Source organism: Oncorhynchus nerka, linkage group LG15, assembly GCF_034236695.1.
Source record: "Oncorhynchus nerka isolate Pitt River linkage group LG15, Oner_Uvic_2.0, whole genome shotgun sequence".
Taxonomy (NCBI): Eukaryota; Metazoa; Chordata; class Actinopteri; order Salmoniformes; family Salmonidae; genus Oncorhynchus; species Oncorhynchus nerka.
In genome coordinates, this window is record NC_088410.1 from 89084865 (window position 1) to 89107221 (window position 22357).

General features: G+C 38.2%; 1 protein-coding gene across 6 annotated transcripts in view; it reads left to right on the forward strand.

Annotated features, from left to right (window-relative positions):
• Positions 1–21680, forward strand: part of LOC115143490 (transcriptional enhancer factor TEF-5-like) — a 95939-nt gene extending 74259 nt beyond the window's left edge. For 3 of the 6 annotated variants that reach the window (XM_065002006.1, XM_065002007.1, XM_065002011.1), the window contains 10 exons: positions 8306–8317; positions 10253–10381; positions 10608–10651; positions 10806–10862; positions 11607–11671; positions 12213–12349; positions 12535–12708; positions 18524–18667; positions 18826–18978; positions 19215–21680. In XM_065002006.1, the coding sequence (XP_064858078.1) occupies positions 8306–8317; positions 10253–10381; positions 10608–10651; positions 10806–10862; positions 11607–11671; positions 12213–12349; positions 12535–12708; positions 18524–18667; positions 18826–18978; positions 19215–19328 (1029 nt within the window). In that variant the 3' untranslated portion in view covers positions 19329–21680. The remainder of the gene's footprint in view (positions 1–8305; positions 8318–10252; positions 10382–10607; positions 10652–10805; positions 10863–11606; positions 11672–12212; positions 12350–12534; positions 12709–18523; positions 18668–18825; positions 18979–19214) is intronic. The other 3 variants (XM_065002009.1, XM_065002010.1, XM_065002008.1) reach the window with 2 other exon arrangements.
• Positions 21681–22357: the final 677 nt, after the last annotated feature.

A 22357-nucleotide genomic window follows, 5' to 3' on the forward strand; every position in this document is an offset into this window, starting at 1 on the left:
TCTTTAGTTAGTTACCTAACTCTATCTCTATAATGAATTATACCTGCTGTCTTTTAGTTAGTGTTACCTAACTTTATCTATATAATGAATTATACCTGCTGTCTTTTAGTTAGTTACCTAACTCTATCTCTATAATGAATTATACATGTTGTCTTTTAGTTAGTTACCTAACTCTATCTATATAATGAATTATACCTGTTGTCTTTTAGTTAGTTACCTAACTCTATCTCTATAATTAATTATACCTGTTGTCTTTCAGTTAGTTACCTAACTCTATCTATATAATGAATTATACCTGTTGTCTTTCAGTTAGTTACCTAACTCTATCTCTATAATGAAGTATACCTGTTGTCTTTTAGTTAGTTACCTAACTCTATCTATATAATTAATTATACCTGTTGTCTTTTAGTTAGTTACCTAACTCTATCTCTATAATGAATTATACCTGTTGTCTTTCAGTTAGTGTTACCTAACTCTATCTATATAATGAATTATACCTGTTGTCTTTTCGTTAGTTACCTAACTCTATCTCTATAATGAATTATACCTGTTGTCTTTCAGTTAGTGTTACCTAACTTTATCTATATAATGAATTATACCTGCTGTCTTTTAGTTAGTTACCTAACTCTATCTCTATAATGAATTATACCTGTTGTCTTTTAGTTAGTTACCTAACTCTATCTATATAATGAATTATACCTGTTGTCTTTTAGTTAGTTACCTAACTCTATCTATATAATGAATTATACCTGTTGTCTTTTAGTTAGTTACCTAACTCTATCTCTATAATGAATTATACCTGTTGTCTTTTAGTTAGTTACCTAACTCTATCTCTATAATGAATTATACCTGTTTGTCTTTCAGTTAGTTACCTAACTCTATCTCTATAATGAATTATACCTGTTGTCTTTTAGTTAGTTACCTAACTCTATCTATATAATTAATTATACCTGTTGTCTTTTAGTTAGTGTTACCTAACTCTATCTATATAATTAATTATACCTGCTGTCTTTTAGTTAGTTACCTAACTCTATCTCTATAATGAATTATACATGTTGTCTTTTAGTTAGTTACCTAACTCTATCTATATAATGAATTATACCTGCTGTCTTTTACTTAGTTACCTAACTCTATATATATAATGAATTATACCTGTTGTCTTTCAGTTCGTTACCTAACTCTATCTCTATAATGAATTATACCTGTTGTCTTTTAGTTAGTTACCTAACTCTATCTATATAATGAATTATACCTGTTGTCTTTTAGTTAGTTACCTAACTCTATCTATATAATGAATTATACCTGTTGTCTTTTAGTTAGTTACCTAACTCTATCTCTATAATGAATTATACCTGTTGTCTTTTAGTTAGTTACCTAACTCTATCTCTATAATGAATTATACCTGTTGTCTTTTAGTTAGTTACCTAACTCTATCTATATAATGAATTATACCTGTTGTCTTTTAGTTAGTTACCTAACTCTATCTATATAATGAATTATACCTGTTGTCTTTTAGTTAGTTACCTAACTCTATCTCTATAATGAATTATACCTGTTGTCTTTTAGTTAGTTACCTAACTCTATCTCTATAATGAATTATACCTGTTTGTCTTTCAGTTAGTTACCTAACTCTATCTCTATAATGAATTATACCTGTTGTCTTTTAGTTAGTTACCTAACTCTATCTCTATAATGAATTATACCTGTTGTCTTTTAGTTAGTTACCTAACTCTATCTATATAATTAATTATACCTGTTGTCTTTTAGTTAGTGTTACCTAACTCTATCTATATAATTAATTATACCTGTTGTCTTTTACTTAGTTACCTAACTCTATATATATAATGAATTATACCTGTTGTCTTTCAGTTCGTTACCTAACTCTATCTCTATAATGAATTATACCTGTTGTCTTTTAGTTAGTTACCTAACTCTATCTATATAATGAATTATACCTGTTGTCTTTTAGTTAGTTACCTAACTCTATCTATATAATGAATTATACCTGTTGTCTTTTAGTTAGTTACCTAACTCTATCTCTATAATGAATTATACCTGTTGTCTTTTAGTTAGTTACCTAACTCTATCTCTATAATGAATTATACCTGTTGTCTTTTAGTTAGTTACCTAACTCTATCTCTATAATGAATTATACCTGTTGTCTTTTAGTTAGTTACCTAACTCTATCTATATAATGAATTATACCTGTTGTCTTTTAGTTAGTTACCTAACTCTATCTCTATAATGAATTATACCTGTTTGTCTTTCAGTTAGTTACCTAACTCTATCTCTATAATGAATTATACCTGTTGTCTTTTAGTTAGTTACCTAACTCTATCTCTATAATGAATTATACCTGTTGTCTTTTAGTTAGTTACCTAACTCTATCTATATAATTAATTATACCTGTTGTCTTTTAGTTAGTGTTACCTAACTCTATCTATATAATTAATTATACCTGCTGTCTTTTAGTTAGTTACCTAACTCTATCTCTATAATGAATTATACATGTTGTCTTTTAGTTAGTTACCTAACTCTATCTCTATAATGAATTATACCTGTTGTCTTTTAGTTAGTTACCTAACTCTATCTCTATAATGAATTATACCTGTTGTCTTTTAGTTAGTTACCTAACTCTATCTATATAATTAATTATACCTGTTGTCTTTTAGTTAGTGTTACCTAACTCTATCTATATAATTAATTATACCTGCTGTCTTTTAGTTAGTTACCTAACTCTATCTCTATAATGAATTATACATGTTGTCTTTTAGTTAGTTACCTAACTCTATCTATATAATGAATTATACCTGCTGTCTTTTACTTAGTTACCTAACTGTATCTATATAATGAATTATACCTGTTGTCTTTCAGTTCGTTACCTAACTCTATATATATAATGAATTATACCTGTTGTCTTTCAGTTCGTTACCTAACTCTATCTCTATAATGAAGTATACCTGTTGTCTTTTAGTTAGTTACCTAACTCTATCTATATAATGAATTATACCTGTTGTCTTTTAGTTAGTTACCTAACTCTATCTCTATAATGAATTATACCTGTTTGTCTTTCAGTTAGTTACCTAACTCTATCTCTATAATGAATTATACCTGTTGTCTTTTAGTTAGTTACCTAACTCTATCTCTATAATGAATTATACCTGTTGTCTTTTAGTTAGTTACCTAACTCTATCTATATAATTAATTATACCTGTTGTCTTTTAGTTAGTGTTACCTAACTCTATCTATATAATTAATTATACCTGCTGTCTTTTACTTAGTTACCTAACTCTATATATATAATGAATTATACCTGTTGTCTTTCAGTTCGTTACCTAACTCTATCTCTATAATGAATTATACCTGTTGTCTTTTAGTTAGTTACCTAACTCTATCTATATAATGAATTATACCTGTTGTCTTTTAGTTAGTTACCTAACTCTATCTATATAATGAATTATACCTGTTGTCTTTTAGTTAGTTACCTAACTCTATCTCTATAATGAATTATACCTGTTGTCTTTTAGTTAGTTACCTAACTCTATCTCTATAATGAATTATACCTGTTGTCTTTTAGTTAGTTACCTAACTCTATCTCTATAATGAATTATACCTGTTGTCTTTTAGTTAGTTACCTAACTCTATCTATATAATGAATTATACCTGTTGTCTTTTAGTTAGTTACCTAACTCTATCTCTATAATGAATTATACCTGTTTGTCTTTCAGTTAGTTACCTAACTCTATCTCTATAATGAATTATACCTGTTGTCTTTTAGTTAGTTACCTAACTCTATCTCTATAATGAATTATACCTGTTGTCTTTTAGTTAGTTACCTAACTCTATCTATATAATTAATTATACCTGTTGTCTTTTAGTTAGTGTTACCTAACTCTATCTATATAATTAATTATACCTGCTGTCTTTTAGTTAGTTACCTAACTCTATCTCTATAATGAATTATACATGTTGTCTTTTAGTTAGTTACCTAACTCTATCTCTATAATGAATTATACCTGTTGTCTTTTAGTTAGTTACCTAACTCTATCTCTATAATGAATTATACCTGTTGTCTTTTAGTTAGTTACCTAACTCTATCTATATAATTAATTATACCTGTTGTCTTTTAGTTAGTGTTACCTAACTCTATCTATATAATTAATTATACCTGCTGTCTTTTAGTTAGTTACCTAACTCTATCTCTATAATGAATTATACATGTTGTCTTTTAGTTAGTTACCTAACTCTATCTATATAATGAATTATACCTGCTGTCTTTTACTTAGTTACCTAACTGTATCTATATAATGAATTATACCTGTTGTCTTTCAGTTCGTTACCTAACTCTATATATATAATGAATTATACCTGTTGTCTTTCAGTTCGTTACCTAACTCTATCTCTATAATGAAGTATACCTGTTGTCTTTTAGTTAGTTACCTAACTCTATATATATAATGAATTATACCTGTTGTCTTTCAGTTCGTTACCTAACTCTATCTCTATAATGAAGTATACCTGTTGTCTTTTAGTTAGTTACCTAACTCTATCTATATAATGAATTATACCTGTTGTCTTTTAGTTAGTTACCTAACTATCTATATAATGAATTATACCTGTTGTCTTTCAGTTAGTTACCTAACTCTATCTATATAATGAATTATACCTGTTGTCTTTAGTTAGCTACCTAACTCTATCTCTATAATGAATTATACCTGCTGTCTTTTAGTTAGTGTTACCTAACTCTATCTATATAATGAATTATATCTTCTGTCTTTTAGTTAGTTACCTAACTCTATCTATATAATGAATTATACCTGTTGTCTTTAGTTAGTTACCTAACTCTATCTCTATAATGAATTATACCTGCTGTCTTTTAGTTAGTGTTACCTAACTTTATCTATATAATGAATTATACCTGCTGTCTTTTAGTTAGTTACCTAACTCTATCTCTATAATGAATTATACATGTTGTCTTTTAGTTAGTTACCTAACTCTATCTATATAATGAATTATACCTGTTGTCTTTTAGTTAGTTACCTAACTCTATCTCTATAATTAATTATACCTGTTGTCTTTCAGTTAGTTACCTAACTCTATCTATATAATGAATTATACCTGTTGTCTTTCAGTTAGTTACCTAACTCTATCTCTATAATGAAGTATACCTGTTGTCTTTTAGTTAGTTACCTAACTCTATCTATATAATTAATTATACCTGTTGTCTTTTAGTTAGTTACCTAACTCTATCTCTATAATGAATTATACCTGTTGTCTTTCAGTTAGTGTTACCTAACTCTATCTATATAATGAATTATACCTGTTGTCTTTTCGTTAGTTACCTAACTCTATCTCTATAATGAATTATACCTGTTGTCTTTCAGTTAGTGTTACCTAACTTTATCTATATAATGAATTATACCTGCTGTCTTTTAGTTAGTTACCTAACTCTATCTCTATAATGAATTATACCTGTTGTCTTTTAGTTAGTTACCTAACTCTATCTATATAATGAATTATACCTGTTGTCTTTTAGTTAGTTACCTAACTCTATCTATATAATGAATTATACCTGTTGTCTTTTAGTTAGTTACCTAACTCTATCTCTATAATGAATTATACCTGTTGTCTTTTAGTTAGTTACCTAACTCTATCTCTATAATGAATTATACCTGTTTGTCTTTCAGTTAGTTACCTAACTCTATCTCTATAATGAATTATACCTGTTGTCTTTTAGTTAGTTACCTAACTCTATCTATATAATTAATTATACCTGTTGTCTTTTAGTTAGTGTTACCTAACTCTATCTATATAATTAATTATACCTGCTGTCTTTTAGTTAGTTACCTAACTCTATCTCTATAATGAATTATACATGTTGTCTTTTAGTTAGTTACCTAACTCTATCTATATAATGAATTATACCTGCTGTCTTTTACTTAGTTACCTAACTCTATATATATAATGAATTATACCTGTTGTCTTTCAGTTCGTTACCTAACTCTATCTCTATAATGAATTATACCTGTTGTCTTTTAGTTAGTTACCTAACTCTATCTATATAATGAATTATACCTGTTGTCTTTTAGTTAGTTACCTAACTCTATCTATATAATGAATTATACCTGTTGTCTTTTAGTTAGTTACCTAACTCTATCTCTATAATGAATTATACCTGTTGTCTTTTAGTTAGTTACCTAACTCTATCTCTATAATGAATTATACCTGTTGTCTTTTAGTTAGTTACCTAACTCTATCTATATAATGAATTATACCTGTTGTCTTTTAGTTAGTTACCTAACTCTATCTCTATAATGAATTATACCTGTTTGTCTTTCAGTTAGTTACCTAACTCTATCTCTATAATGAATTATACCTGTTGTCTTTTAGTTAGTTACCTAACTCTTTCTCTATAATGAATTATACCTGTTGTCTTTTAGTTAGTTACCTAACTCTATCTATATAATTAATTATACCTGTTGTCTTTTAGTTAGTGTTACCTAACTCTATCTATATAATTAATTATACCTGCTGTCTTTTAGTTAGTTACCTAACTCTATCTCTATAAGAATTATACATGTTGTCTTTTAGTTAGTTACCTAACTCTATCTATATAATGAATTATACCTGCTGTCTTTTACTTAGTTACCTAACTGTATCTATATAATGAATTATACCTGTTGTCTTTCAGTTAGTTACCTAACTCTATATATATAATGAATTATACCTGTTGTCTTTCAGTTCGTTACCTAACTCTATCTCTATAATGAAGTATACCTGTTGTCTTTTAGTTAGTTACCTAACTCTATCTATATAATTAATTATACCTGTTGTCTTTTAGTTAGTTACCTAACTATCTATATAATGAATTATACCTGTTGTCTTTCAGTTAGTTACCTAACTCTATCTCTATAATGAATTATACCTGTTGTCTTTTAGTTAGTTACCTAACTCTATCTATATAATTAATTATACCTGCTGTCTTTTAGTTAGTTACCTAACTCTATCTCTATAATGAATTATACATGTTGTCTTTTAGTTAGTTACCTAACTCTATCTATATAATGAATTATACCTGCTGTCTTTTAGTTAGTTACCTAACTGTATTTATATAATGAATTATACCTGTTGTCTTTCAGTTAGTTTTACTTAACTCTATCTCTATAATGAATTATACCTGTTGTCTTTTAGTTAGTTACCTAACTCTATCTATATAATGAATTATACCTGTTGTCTTTCAGTTAGTGTTACCTAACTCTATCTCTATAATTAATTATACCTGTTGTCTTTCAGTTAGTTACCTAACTCTATCTATATTATGAATTATACCTGTTGTCTTTCAGTTAGTGTTACCTAACTCTATCTATATAATGAATTATACCTGTTGTCTTTTAGTTAGTTACCTAACTCTATATATATAATGAATTATACCTGTTGTCTTTTAGTTAGTTACCTAACTCTATCTCTATAATGAATTATACCTGCTGTCTTTTAGTTAGTTACCTAACTCTATCTCTATAATGAATTATACATGTTGTCTTTTAGTTAGTTACCTAACTCTATCTCTATAATGAATTATACCTGTTGTCTTTCAGTTAGTTACCTAACTCTATCTCTATAATGAATTATTCCTGTTGTCTTTCAGTTAGTTACCTAACTCTATCTATATTATGAATTATACCTATTGTCTTTTAGTTAGTTACCTAACTCTATCTCTATAATGAATTATACCTGTTGTCTTTTAGTTAGTTACCTAACTCTATCTCTATAATGAATTATACCTGTTGTCTTTCAGTTAGTTACCTAACTCTATCTATATAATGAATTATACATGTTGTCTTTTAGTTAGTTACCTAACTCTATCTCTATAATGAATTATACCTGTTGTCTTTCAGTTAGTTACCTAACTCTATCTATATTATGAATTATACCTGTTGTCTTTCAGTTAGTTACCTAACTCTATCTATATAATGAATTATACCTGTTGTCTTTTAGTTAGTTACCTAACTCTATCTCTATAATGAATTATACCTGTTGTCTTTCAGTTAGTTACCTAACTCTATCTATATTATGAATTATACCTGTTGTCTTTCAGTTAGTGTTAGCTAACTTTTCTTCAGGGATAAGAACATTCATTTTATGTCAACATCCTAGTGGCCTACAGTACATCTAGAACTTTTCCATTATTGATGTTTTTAGTTTGTACTGACACAGCCTATTAGCAAACCCATAGTTTATCACAATATCCCTAGAATTATATGCCTGTAGATGTGTATACTAATGGTTTCTCTTTCCTTTGATTTAGGCCATGAATTTGGTAAGTGGATTTGACTTTTACGATTTGCTTCCCACCTGCTTGGCGGTGCCAGTGGATTGTCCACTCTGCTAATGCCCTCTGCTGGCATGGCAACCCAACCTCACTGCTATCCTATAATAAAGCAGATCTTAGCCATAGGAAACGTGTGTGCTTGGAACCACATTGCTGTGCATCGTACCTGATCATGATAATCATTGATTATCATGTTTTTGCAGGGTGCTTCTGCTTCTCTGAGGACACACTTCCCCGTAACACTTGTTTAGTGTATGCTACGTACAAAAATAAGTCTGCAACAGCAAACATGAACACATATTTAGCAGATGTTATTGCGGGTGTAGCAAAATGCTTCCATGTCCATAGGCTATTATTGATACAAATTGTGATCCAAGAGGATGTTGAGGCATGGTAGAATGTGGATGCAAAACCAGACACTTTGTCTGATCAATACTTTGAAGGACCAATATCACAATCCGATTGAGCATCTCCAAGATAATATTGTAATTATTTTCACTGTGATATTTTGGTCCAATTATGAGGCAACGCATTTATGTAGCGCATAGGTTCAGAGATCTTCTATACTGTTCGCAGTTCTATGACCCCATCCACTACCAATATGTACGGTACTACTTAACCTAGGGCTGCACTAACACTATTTAATGCTAGAATCGTCACATTGTGACACTGTAGAGAAACATAAACACTGCCTGTGTTCCTCTACCTGGTCAGAGTATATAGTCAGTTGTGGCTCAGTAAATCACTGCTACCAGTTTCACACAGTGCACTCGCTGTGTTTTGGTACTTTCATTTGACTTTGTTTACACTAAGGATTTGGCATTTGGAGATTCTTTAGGTCAGATTTCTGCTGCTTCTACCGGTACATGTCTTTCCTATTTCAAGACGTGAAGTAATACTACCAACAAGGCAAATGTAGGATATCTTGTTTCCTTCTACGAAATGTCACATAGTTGCACAGTGATGAGAATACACCAAGGTGTTGGCCTTTAGAGATACTTCACTTTTCTCTCTTACTCTGCTTTGTACAATGACAATATGATTGCAATATTGCTATGAGGGTTAAGATACTGGTTCAAGTGTGATGAGGCACACACAAAGTGTTGTTTCTGATGTTTCAGTATTGTTTTGTTGCTGGTAGACATACAGTAAAGTTCAATGCTCTCGATTGTCCAGGTACAAACATGCCAAGCTTAACCATAACCATCTACGCTTTGCTTTTCTATCTCTGACCATTACAATCAGCAGAACGTTCCAGACAAATCACATTCATTCCAATTGTTATCTGACCACATACAGTGCAGTGTACTGGCCAATGCGGACATTAGTCCTCATCAAGAGTCCCGTTTCTCTGTTTTGAAACAAGAGGAACTTTTTGTTCTATATTACTGTCTTTTTTCCATAATAAGAGTGGTTGTGTCAACCACGGTTTCTCACAGACAGTCTGTCTTTCTGCAGGAGGCATTTCCTTCAAGGTCTCTACTAATTACAATCATGTGACTCCTGGAATGTTCTCTTTGATTATGTGGCTTAAAATCTTTTTGATCTGCTTCGATGAATTAATCATATACATGTTCTCTTCACGTCTTATTTTTCATTATTGTAGCCTACTAGTACTCCAAACGTAGTTGAAGTTAAGACTCAGATGTTTCATGTATTTATTAGATTGGCTGTTTGTTTACTAAAGAGCCTAATGGGAGTACATAAGAAGATCAGATAATGTTATATTTACAGTATAAATATAGTAGTGATAACTAGTAGTAATTGTTATAACTGTTGTTGTTTTTTAAACTATTGAACCAACTGTGTTCCTCTCGGGCACTGTGAGTAGCCTAATAGTTATGTCAACCAGGTCAGTGTATACTAGGTGTTAGACTGCTCTCTAGTGGTGCATCTCCCTCACTCCCCCCTCCTCGTCAACAGGACCAGGCATCTAAAGACAAGGCCCTCCAGAACATGGCAGCGTTGTCGTCTGCTCAGATTGTGTCTCCGAGCCTGATCAAGAGCCAGCTACCCCCACTGCCCCACTCTCCCTACCCCCCGCAAGCCAGGGTGAGCCCTTCCACACTGGGTTTGGGGTTGCAATGATTGCCTTTTCTCTGCATTGACAGTATTTACATTATTGTTGTACTAGTAATTGATGTATGCTATGGGAGCACAGTACAGTCCCTGAGCTACTTCATGTAAAGCTTGACCAAATTCATCTGCGAATATATAACTTGAGGACAGAGCTTTTGTGAAACTCTGTGAAACCGACTCTGTTATCTTTGCCTTCCAGTTTTGGCCAGGCCCTATCCCAGGACAACCTGGCCCCTCTCAGGAGTGAGTATGACTGTGTTTACTATCTGTTGAGTGACAGGTTCAGGTGTTTGGACTGTTCGTTTGATTGGTTGTTTGTTTGATTGACACTTGTGACTGGAATTGGAATGGCGGGTTCTCTTTGGCACGTTTAACGGATCGCATTTGTGCACATCAGGCTGATTCTAGAGCTCAACCAGGGAAGGACTCCTGGGTTTGGCCGCACCAGCTATGCGTAAGTTTCCTCCTAGTCCAGCTGTAGCACAAGGCAGCACTAACTCTGCTTCAGTATTTGTCCTGCTCCTGCACTAACTTTACGACCAGGGCACAACCAGCTTCACGTCTGAGAGAGAGAAGACCAAACATGCTATGAAGTTGTTTGCAAAGTCGTTCCCGTTCTGGCCATTTGGGATGTAAAGACGTTACATGATAGGGTGATTTCATGACAAACTGGGGCCATAATGTTACATTAGTCTATGACAGCACCTAACTTCAGATCCATGTTTGTCACTCCAATATTAAAGTAAATCTTCCATTGACATCTATGCATGACTTGCACAAAAAGCTGAAGTTAGGATTTGGCCCATTGTGTACGTTCACGTGTCACACTTAAGCATCGCTCTGAAATGATGTGCCACAATCACACACAGAGAAACATCAATCAAATAATCAATCCACCAACCAATCAGTGTATGTAAATAGCATCACTAAATGTATGGTGTAGAGTGGTGACAGAGTGAAGCAGAGGTGGACTTACGTCTAGCTGGTGCAGCCACAGACACATGCCTATGTTGAGAAACGTGTCATAATACTGTGGATCCACGTCTGTCTGACATGCCAATGAAGCCCAAAGCCACATGCCACTAGCATAACCAGGTTTCACATGGAATTTCACTTGGAAATATGTGGAATAAACACAGCTGGATGAAAACTGAAAAGTTTGACTCCTCAACTGTGTGTGATAATCATTCTCTTTCAGTATCAAACCTTTTGCACCGTCTCCATACACAACTCTACCAGGCCCTCCCCCTCCCCCTATATCAAGTGAGTATGGAGTCAGCTAGCATTCATACAGTACATCCTCATTCATGATCCCTAAAAGAGGGAACTGTCCAATGATGACAGTAATGATACACGTGATATAACATACACATCAGCACTATATCTGGTGCTTAACATTAATACAGAAATTAAACATCAGCTTTGGAGACCTCAGCCTGACTGCCTCTCTCTCTCTCTCTCTCTCTCTCTCTCTCTCTCTCTCTCTCTCTCTCTCTCTCTCTCTTTGTGTGTTCTGCTGTTCTCTCTCTCTCTCTCTCTTCTCTCTCTGTGTGTTCTGCTGTTCTCTCTCTCTCTCTTCTTTCTCTCTCTCTGTGTTTGGCTGTTCTTTCTCTCTCTCTCTCTCTGTGTTCTGCTGCTCTCTCTCCCCTCTCTCTCTCTCTGTGTTCTGCTGCTCTCTCCCTCTCTCTCTCTCTCTCTCTCTCTCTTTGTTCTGCTGCTCTCCCTCTCTCTCCCTCTCTCTCTCTCTCTCTCTCTCTCTCTCTCTCTGTGTTCTGCTCTCTCTCTATCTCTCTCTCTCTGTCAGACTATGAGCCTTTGGCACCCCCCCTCCCCCCGGCTGCTACGGCGGTGCCCGTGTGGCAGGACCGGACCATCGCCTCCTCCAAGCTGCGGATGCTAGAGTACTCTGCCTTCATGGAGGTGCAGAGGGACCCTGACAACGTGAGTCACCAAACCAACCACACTAACCAACCCGTGCTAATCAAAGTTGTCGATAAAGGCCTTTGTTTTATAGTCCACAGAGTCACGCGAGACAGATTCAATTTCTAGCGCTAACTCAGTATGGCCAAGCTAGACTTCTGTCATGATGGCTGGTCTGACCATCTTCCTCTCTCTATCCCCTGCAGTACAGCAAACACCTGTTTGTCCACATTGGCCAGACCAACCCGTCCTACAGCGACCCTCTGCTGGAGGCAGTGGACATCAGGCAGATCTACGACAAGTTCCCAGAGAAGAAGGGCGGACTCAAAGAGCTTTATGAGAAAGGCCCACAGAACGCCTTTTTCCTAGTCAAATTTTGGGTGGGTGACAAATCACTTTTATTATTGTGTAATCATCACCTTTTTACTGGACAGTGTATGGATTTTAAACATGGTTGAAAGCAGAAAAATTCATCTTTCACACATTTAAACCTACACTGTCACACAATCAGACTGTCACACAGTCAATCACACTCTCACACAGTCACACAGCCAGTTACACTCTCACACAGTTGCACAATCAGTCACACTGTCACACAGTCACACTGTCACAGAGTCAGTCAAACTCTCACACAGTCACACTGTCAAACAGGCAGTCACACTCTCACACAGTCAGATTGTCACACTGTCAGCCTGTCACACAGTCACATAGTCAACCTGTCACACAGTCACACAGTCACACTGTCACAGAGTCAGTCAAACTCTCACACAGTCACACTGTCAAACAGGCAGTCACACTCTCACACAGTCAGATTGTCACACTGTCAGCCTGTCACACAGTCACATAGTCAACCTGTCAGCCTGTCACACAGTCACACTGTCACAGAGTCAGTCAAACTCTCACACAGTCACACTGTCAAACAGGCAGTCACACTCTCACACAGTCAGATTGTCACACTGTCAGCCTGTCACACAGTCACATAGTCAACCTGTCAGCCTGTCACACTGTCACACAGTCACACTGTCACAGAGTCAGTCAAACTCTCACACAGTCACACTGTCAAACAGGCAGTCACACTCTCACACAGTCAGATTGTCACACTGTCAGCCTGTCACACAGTCACATAGGCAACCTGTCAGCCTGTCACACAGTCACATAGTCAACCTGTCAGCCTGTCACACTGTCACAGAGTCAGTCAAACTCTCACACAGTCACACTGTCAAACAGGCAGTCACACTCTCACACAGTCAGATTGTCACACTGTCAGCCTGTCACACAGTCACATAGTCAGCCTGTCACACTGTCACACAGTCACACTGTCACAGAGTCAGTCAAACTCTCACACAGTCACACTGTCAAACAGGCAGTCACACTCTCACACAGTCAGATTGTCACACTGTCAGCCTGTCACACAGCCACATAGTCAACCTGTCAGCCTGTCACACTGTCACATAGTCACACTGTCACAGAGTCAGTCAAACTCTCACACAGTCACACTGTCAAACAGGCAGTCACACTCTCACAGTCAGATTGTCACACTGTCAGCCTGTCACACAGTCACATAGTCAACCTGTCAGCCTGTCACACAGTCACATAGTCAACCTGTCAGCCTGTCACACTGTCACACAGTCACACTGTCACAGAGTCAGTCAAACTCTCACACAGTCACACTGTCAAACAGGCAGTCACACTCTCACACAGTCAGATTGTCACACTGTCAGCCTGTCACATAGTCAACCTGTCACACTGTCACATAGTCACACTGTCACATAGTCAGACACACTGTCACACTCTCACACAGTCTGTCACATAGTCAGACACACTGTCACACTCTCACACAGTCTGTCACATAGTCAGACACACTATCACACTCTCACACAGTCTGTCACATAGTCAGACACACTGTCACACTCTCACACAGTCTGTCACATAGTCAGACACACTGTCACATAGTCAGACACACTGTCACATAGTCAGACACACTGTCACACTCTCACACAGTCTGTCACATAGTCAGACACACTGTCACACTCTCACACACTGTCACACTCTCACACAGTCTGTCACATAGTCAGACACACTGTCACACTCTCACACAGTCTGTCACATAGTCAGACACACTGTCACACTCTCACACAGTCTGTCACATAGTCAGACACACTGTCACACTCTCACACAGTCTGTCACATAGTCAGACACACTGTCACACTCTCACACAGTCTGTCACATAGTCAGACACACTGTCACACTCTCACACAGTCTGTCACATAGTCAGACACACTGTCACACTCTCACACAGTCTGTCACATAGTCAGACACACTGTCACACTCTCACACAGTCTGTCACATAGTCAGACACACTGTCACACTCTCACACAGTCTGTCACATAGTCAGACACACTGTCACACTCTCACACAGTCTATCACATAGTCAGACACACTGTCACATAGTCAGACACACTGTCACATAGTCAGACACACTTTCACACTCTCACACAGTCTGTCACATAGTCAGACACACTGTCACACTCTCACACAGTCTGTCCCATAGTCAGACACACTGTCACACTCTCACACAGTCTGTCACATAGTCAGACACACTGTCACATAGTCAAACACACTGTCACACTCTCACACAGTCTGTCACATAGTCAGACACACTGTCACACTCTCACACAGTCTGTCACATAGTCAGACACACTGTCACATAGTCAAACACACTCTCACACAGTCTGTCACATAGTCAGACACACTGTCACACTCTCACACAGTCTGTCACATAGTCAGACACACTGTCACACTCTCACACAGTCTGTCACATAGTCAGACACACTGTCACACTCTCACACAGTCTGTCACATAGTCAGACACACTGTCACACTCTCACACAGTCTGTCACATAGTCAGACACACTGTCACATAGTCAGACACACTGTCACACTCTCACACAGTCTGTCACATAGTCAGACACACTGTCACATAGTCAGACACACTGTCACACTCTCACACAGTCTGTCACATAGTCAGACACACTGTCACACTCTCACACAGTCTGTCACATAGTCAGACACACTGTCACACTCTCACACAGTCTGTCACATAGTCAGACACACTGTCACACTCTCACACAGTCTGTCACATAGTCAGACACACTGTCACACTCTCACACAGTCTGTCACATAGTCAGACACACTGTCACACTCTCACACAGTCTGTCACATAGTCAGACACACTGTCACACTCTCACACAGTCTGTCACATAGTCAGACACACTGTCACACTCTCACACAGTCAGATTGTCACACTGTCAGCCTGTCACACAGTCACATAGTCAACCTGTCAGCCTGTCACACAGTCACACTGTCACAGAGTCAGTCAAACTCTCACACAGTCACACTGTCAAACAGGCAGTCACACTCTCACACAGTCAGATTGTCACACTGTCAGCCTGTCACACAGTCACATAGTCAACCTGTCAGCCTGTCACACAGTCACACTGTCACAGAGTCAGTCAAACTCTCACACAGTCACACTGTCAAACAGGCAGTCACACTCTCACACAGTCAGATTGTCACACTGTCAGCCTGTCACACAGTCACATAGTCAACCTGTCAGCCTGTCACACTGTCACACAGTCACACTGTCACAGAGTCAGTCAAACTCTCACACAGTCACACTGTCAAACAGGCAGTCACACTCTCACACAGTCAGATTGTCACACTGTCAGCCTGTCACACAGTCACATAGGCAACCTGTCAGCCTGTCACACAGTCACATAGTCAACCTGTCAGCCTGTCACACTGTCACAGAGTCAGTCAAACTCTCACACAGTCACACTGTCAAACAGGCAGTCACACTCTCACACAGTCAGATTGTCACACTGTCAGCCTGTCACACAGTCACATAGTCAGCCTGTCACACTGTCACACAGTCACACAGTCACATAGTCAACCTGTCAGCCTGTCACACTGTCACATAGTCACACTGTCACATAGTCAGACACACTGTCACACTCTCACACAGTCTGTCACATAGTCAGACACACTGTCACACTCTCACACAGTCTGTCACATAGTCAGACACACTGTCACACTCTCACACAGTCTGTCACATAGTCAGACACACTGTCACATAGTCAGACACACTGTCACATAGTCAGACACACTGTCACACTCTCACACAGTCTGTCACATAGTCAGACACACTGTCACACTCTCACACAGTCTGTCACATAGTCAGACACACTGTCACACTCTCACACAGTCTGTCACATAGTCAGACACACTGTCACACTCTCACACAGTCTGTCACATAGTCAGACACACTGTCACACTCTCACACAGTCTGTCACATAGTCAGACACACTGTCACACTCTCACACAGTCTGTCACATAGTCAGACACACTGTCACACTCTCACACAGTCTGTCACATAGTCAGACACACTGTCACACTCTCACACAGTCTGTCACATAGTCACATACACATAGTCAGACACACTGTCACATAGTCAGACACACTGTCACACTCTCACACAGTCTGTCACATAGTCAGACACACTGTCACACTCTCACACAGTCTAGTCAGACATAGTCAGACACACTGTCACATAGTCAGACACACTGTCACACTCTCACACAGTCTGTCACATAGTCAGACACACTGTCACACTCTCACAGTCAGTCAGACACACTGTCACACAGTAGTAGTCAGACACACTGTCACACTCTCACAGTCTGTCACATAGTCAGACACACTGTCACACTAGTCAGACACACTGTCACATAGTCAGACACACTGTCACACTCTCACACAGTCTGTCACATAGTCAGACACACTGTCACATAGTCAGACACACTGTCACATAGTCAGACACACTGTCACACTCTCACACAGTCTGTCACATAGTCAGACACACTGTCACACTCTCACACAGTCTGTCACATAGTCAGACACACTGTCACACTCTCACACAGTCTGTCACATAGTCAGACACACTGTCACACTCTCACACAGTCTGTCACATAGTCAGACACACTGTCACACTCTCACACAGTCTGTCACATAGTCAGACACACTGTCACACTCTCACACAGTCTGTCACATAGTCAGACACACTGTCACACTCTCACACAGTCTGTCACATAGTCAGACACACAGTCACACTCTCACACAGTCTGTCACATAGTCAGACACACTGTCACACTCTCACACAGTCTGTCACATAGTCAGACACACTGTCACACTCTCACACAGTCTGTCACATAGTCAGACACACTGTCACACTCTCACACAGTCTGTCACATAGTCAGACACACTGTCACATAGTCAGACACACTGTCACACTCTCACACAGTCTGTCACATAGTCAGACACACTGTCACATAGTCAGACACACTGTCACACTCTCACACAGTCTGTCACATAGTCAGACACACTGTCACACTCTCACACAGTCTTGTCTCATCGCTGCAACTCCCGTTACCTGGACTAGGGAGAGGCGAAGGTCGAGAGCCATGCGTCCTCCGAAACACAACCCAACCAAGCCGCTTCTTGACACAATGCACATCCAACCCGGAAGCCAGCCGCACCAATGTGTCGGAGCAAACCCCGTACACCTGGTGACCTGGTCACCGTGCACTGCGCCCGGCCCGCCACAGGAGTCGCTAGTGCGCGATGCAGTGCCTTAGACCACTGCGCCACCCGGGAGGCCACACTGTCACACTCTCACACAGTCTGTCACAGTCACAGAGTCAGTCACACTCTCACACAGTCGCACTGTCACACAGTCAGTGACACTCTCACACAGTCACACAGTCAGTCAAACTGTAACACTATCAAACTGTCACACAGTCATACTGTCACACAGTCAGTCACACTGTCACACTTTCACACAATCACGCTCTCACACTGTCACACTCTCAATCAGTCACACAGTTTCACTATCACACAATCAGTCATACTGTCAGTCACACTGTCACACAGTCACACTCTCAGTCAGTCACACAGTCGCACAGTCAGTCACACTCTCACAGTCACACTGTCACACTGTCAGTCACACTTTCACACAATCACACAGTCACACTGTCCCTTTTGGTAGTTTGAGTATTCTCTCATTTAGAGTAGAATGAAAAGGGGTTAGGGCTGTTAGTCTTGCGTTAATCTGACTAGTCCTGTGTGTGTCCTCTCTCTGCAGGCGGATCTCAACAGCAGTGGCATGCAGGATGGCCCAGGCTCCTTCTACGGAGTCAGCAGCCAATACAGCAGCTCTGAGAACATGACCATCACCGTCTCCACCAAAGTCTGCTCCTTCGGCAAACAGGTGGTCGAGAAAGTAGAGGTGAGCCCATTATCCACTGGGTCTGCTTTATAGTCACAAAACAGCTGACTTACCAGGTTAGATAAAGGTCTAATCAAATTTACTGTCAGACACTATAATTGCATTTCATGCAATCACAATGTTTACCTCAAGTCAGATGTTGTTTTGCTGTTTTGCAGACAGAGTACGCCCGGATGGAGGGAGGGAAGAGTGTCTACAGGATCCACCGCTCTCCCATGTGCGAGTACATGATCAACTTCATCCACAAGCTCAAACACCTGCCAGAAAAATACATGATGAACAGTGTTCTGGAAAACTTCACTATACTTCAGGTAACATTATGCTTTATTACAAGATAATAAGATAGTAACTCATTTACTATTTGGGAATAGACTGTCACTGTATTTCAACCTAGAACAATAGATTATGTTTTTGACCTCATTGTTTTTGCTTCATTGTTCCTCCTTTTGTTGTGCTTTGTGAATTGATTGATGTTTCACCTACTATATAGAACTACAGTTGGATGACATGTATTTTACCTGGTGTTGACCTACTGTTCCTTCCCCAGGTGGTGACAGACCGTGACACTCAGGAGACCTTGCTGTGTATAGCGTTTGTGTTCGAGGTCTCAACGAGTGAACACGGGGCACAGTACCACGTCTACAGGCTCGTAAAAGACTGACCCACCCACCGCTCTACCACGTCTACAGGCTCGTGGAAGACTGACCCACCCACCGTTCTGCAGGGAGGTTTGGGAATCAGCTGACGAAGCACTGCGTGACGATATGTACAGTACAGACTGCTCAACTGCCAAGTAACATTCAAAACGACGTTAGAATGAACTGACATGAAAACATTTTAAACTTCCACACATTTATGTGAAATAGGAAAAAGGAGGAAGTCTCTCAAAAGACAAGAAAGGAAATTAGGAGAATTCATTGTTTTGTTTTAAAGGCAACTTTTTAACGCATATAGTTAAATATGCTGAGACAAGTGGGTCAAATTGGTAATGACAGTAAATGTACAGTAGGTTGAGATTCACTGAGGGCATGAGAAAGTGAACAAGGTTAAGAGCTTTGTCTCCAAGGGAACACACTCTAAGCAATATAAGAAGAAGTGGATAGATTGGAATGGTACAGGTACAACAACCATGGAAGAAGAGAAGAGCAAACACAAAATAATCTAAACGTAGAAGGGCCCTACCGAGGGGTGTTTATAAATTAGATAGGATGGCAACCAAGTGCCTTTCTCCAAAGACAAGTATTGATCAGTTGCCAGCCACCCTGGAATGCCTTATTTACTACCTCTTGTCTTTAAATAAACAGAAATAAAGTGGACAGATGTAAATGCATCATTGAATAGGAGAATAGGAAACTGAACATGTCTATGCAGTTCATCCTTTCTCATCTAGATCATTGAAGCGCACTTCTGATCCAGGAATATTATGTTATGGAATAAACTATTATACATTTTTCTCGTGATGTGTTATCATGAATGGTTACAAGTTTAGCTGCAGTCCACGTGTACAGCAAGGGCATAGCATGATCAGATCATTCAGTTTCCAATCCCTGGGCTTTTACGGGTCTCTAGACAACAACACATCAATGTGCTGTGGTGCACTTAAAAGATCAAGAAGGGGTGAAGCAACAAATATTTTTATTTTCAGCCTTTAGTTATGTTATTGAAATTAACCGTTTCTGTACTGGGAGTCAGCGGATGCAACAGGAATATGTGTTACATAGGATTATTTTGGGGACGTGTTTATATTTGGGATTAACATTAACACTGTTTTCTTAAAAACATGGCTTGAGAATCAAATCAAATTAAATTTTATTTGTCACGTGCGCCGAATACAACCTTACCGTGAAATGTTCACTAGATTAGAATTTGCCAAATTGGAACTGACCAAATTTTACAGTGAGTTTTAACTCATGTAAGAACTCATGGTAATTCTAATCCAATCTCCCCATTCAAGAGATCCCAATTGATGGATATCACTTTCAATCTGGCAAGGCGGCAGGTAGCCTAGTGGCTAAGGGCATTGAGCCAGTAACCGAAAGATTGTTGGTTTGAATTCCTGAGCCGGGACAGTGGAAAAATCTGCTGTTCTGCCCATGATGTTGCTTAAGGCAGCCACATTTCGGCTGAATGCATTCAGTTGTACAACTGACTACGTATGCCTTTTCCCTAACCCTAAAATAAGTTTCTCTTTCCTAAATTCTATGAATAAAAACAAAAGCGCTCTCTCATTTTATGAGCGAACCTTCAAGAAATGAATCTTAATTTGCCAATGCCATCAGCCAATGAAAAGAAAAAGTATGTTTTGAAAGAGAGCTATCCTCTGTGCTGTGGTGTGTGACCATTGGTTGTTATTTATATTGAAAAGGATGGTGGGAGGGCAGGGCTGGGCTGGGATATGGGCCATATGTGTTTATCCTTTGCCATTGAAATGGTGGTGTTACAAGTATTGCTGAGCTGAACTTTATCCTAATGACACAATAACTTTCATCCCCTAGCTAGGGGATGGTCTCTGCCTCGGACGGTTCACTGGACTTCTGTCATAAGAATTCATTACATCAGACTTTGTATGGTGGATTTAGTACACCAGGCTTTGAATGTCATACTTCAAGAGCTAGATTTAAAACAACTGCTTAATCTTTACTAGTGGATTTCTCCATTTTATCTTTTTTTACAGGCCCATGTTTTTTATTATCATAATTAATTGTTTTCTGTTAGTTTTTGTGACTTTCAGCATCCGTTGAAAACGTGTGTTTTTGTTGACATTGATGATGAGATACTGTATCTTATGTATCATAATCTGAATGGTATGGGCAAGTTTGTTTGGTTAAAAGGTGGTTTATTGTGGCCTTGGTTACCAATTGTGCATTGCATTTTAGTATTTTCTGTTATCTTCAAACTAAGGGGGTTGTATTATATAATCAAATCAAAGTGTATAATCTAACAATAAAAGACGCATGGTGCCTTTGGGGCCATTTTCCCCTGAAAACTCATTAAAACAGGTTTGTTCATTTGATTGCTCAATACAGTTTCCTTCACAGATGAAATACATTGTCACTACTGTAGATGGCAGTGTTATACTGTTCAAACAGTAGTGCATAAACAGTAGGCCTATGTTGTACAATATACTTTCCTTGGTCCTCTGTTACATTTCTACTGATGACCAGGAGACCACAAGAGTAGGTCTAGTAGGCCCAAGCAGGCCTATGTTGTGCTATATACTTTCCTTGGTCCTCTGTTACATTTCTACTGATGACCAGGAGACCACAAGAGTAGGTCTAGTAGGCCCAAGCAGGCCTATGTTGTACTATATACTTTCCTTGGTCCTCTGTTACATTTCTACTGATGACCAGGAGAGTAGGTCTAGTAGGCCTAAGCAGGCCTATGATATGAGCACACTCTTAGAAAAAAGGGTTCCATTGGGGTTCTTCGGCTGTCCCATAGAACCCTTTTTAAAAAGGTTTCTACATGGAACCCAAAAGGGTTCTACCTGCATCCAAAAAGGGTTCTTCAAAAGGTTATCCTATGGGGACAGCCGAAAAACCATTTAAGGTTCAAGATAGCACCTGTTTTAAGAGTTTAGGCTTTATTCAGGTATATTGTCAAGATACACAATATATATTTTTTAATTAATGTCCCCAGATTCTCAGAAGCTCAAGCCCAGACACATACAATGCATTCGGAAAGTATTCA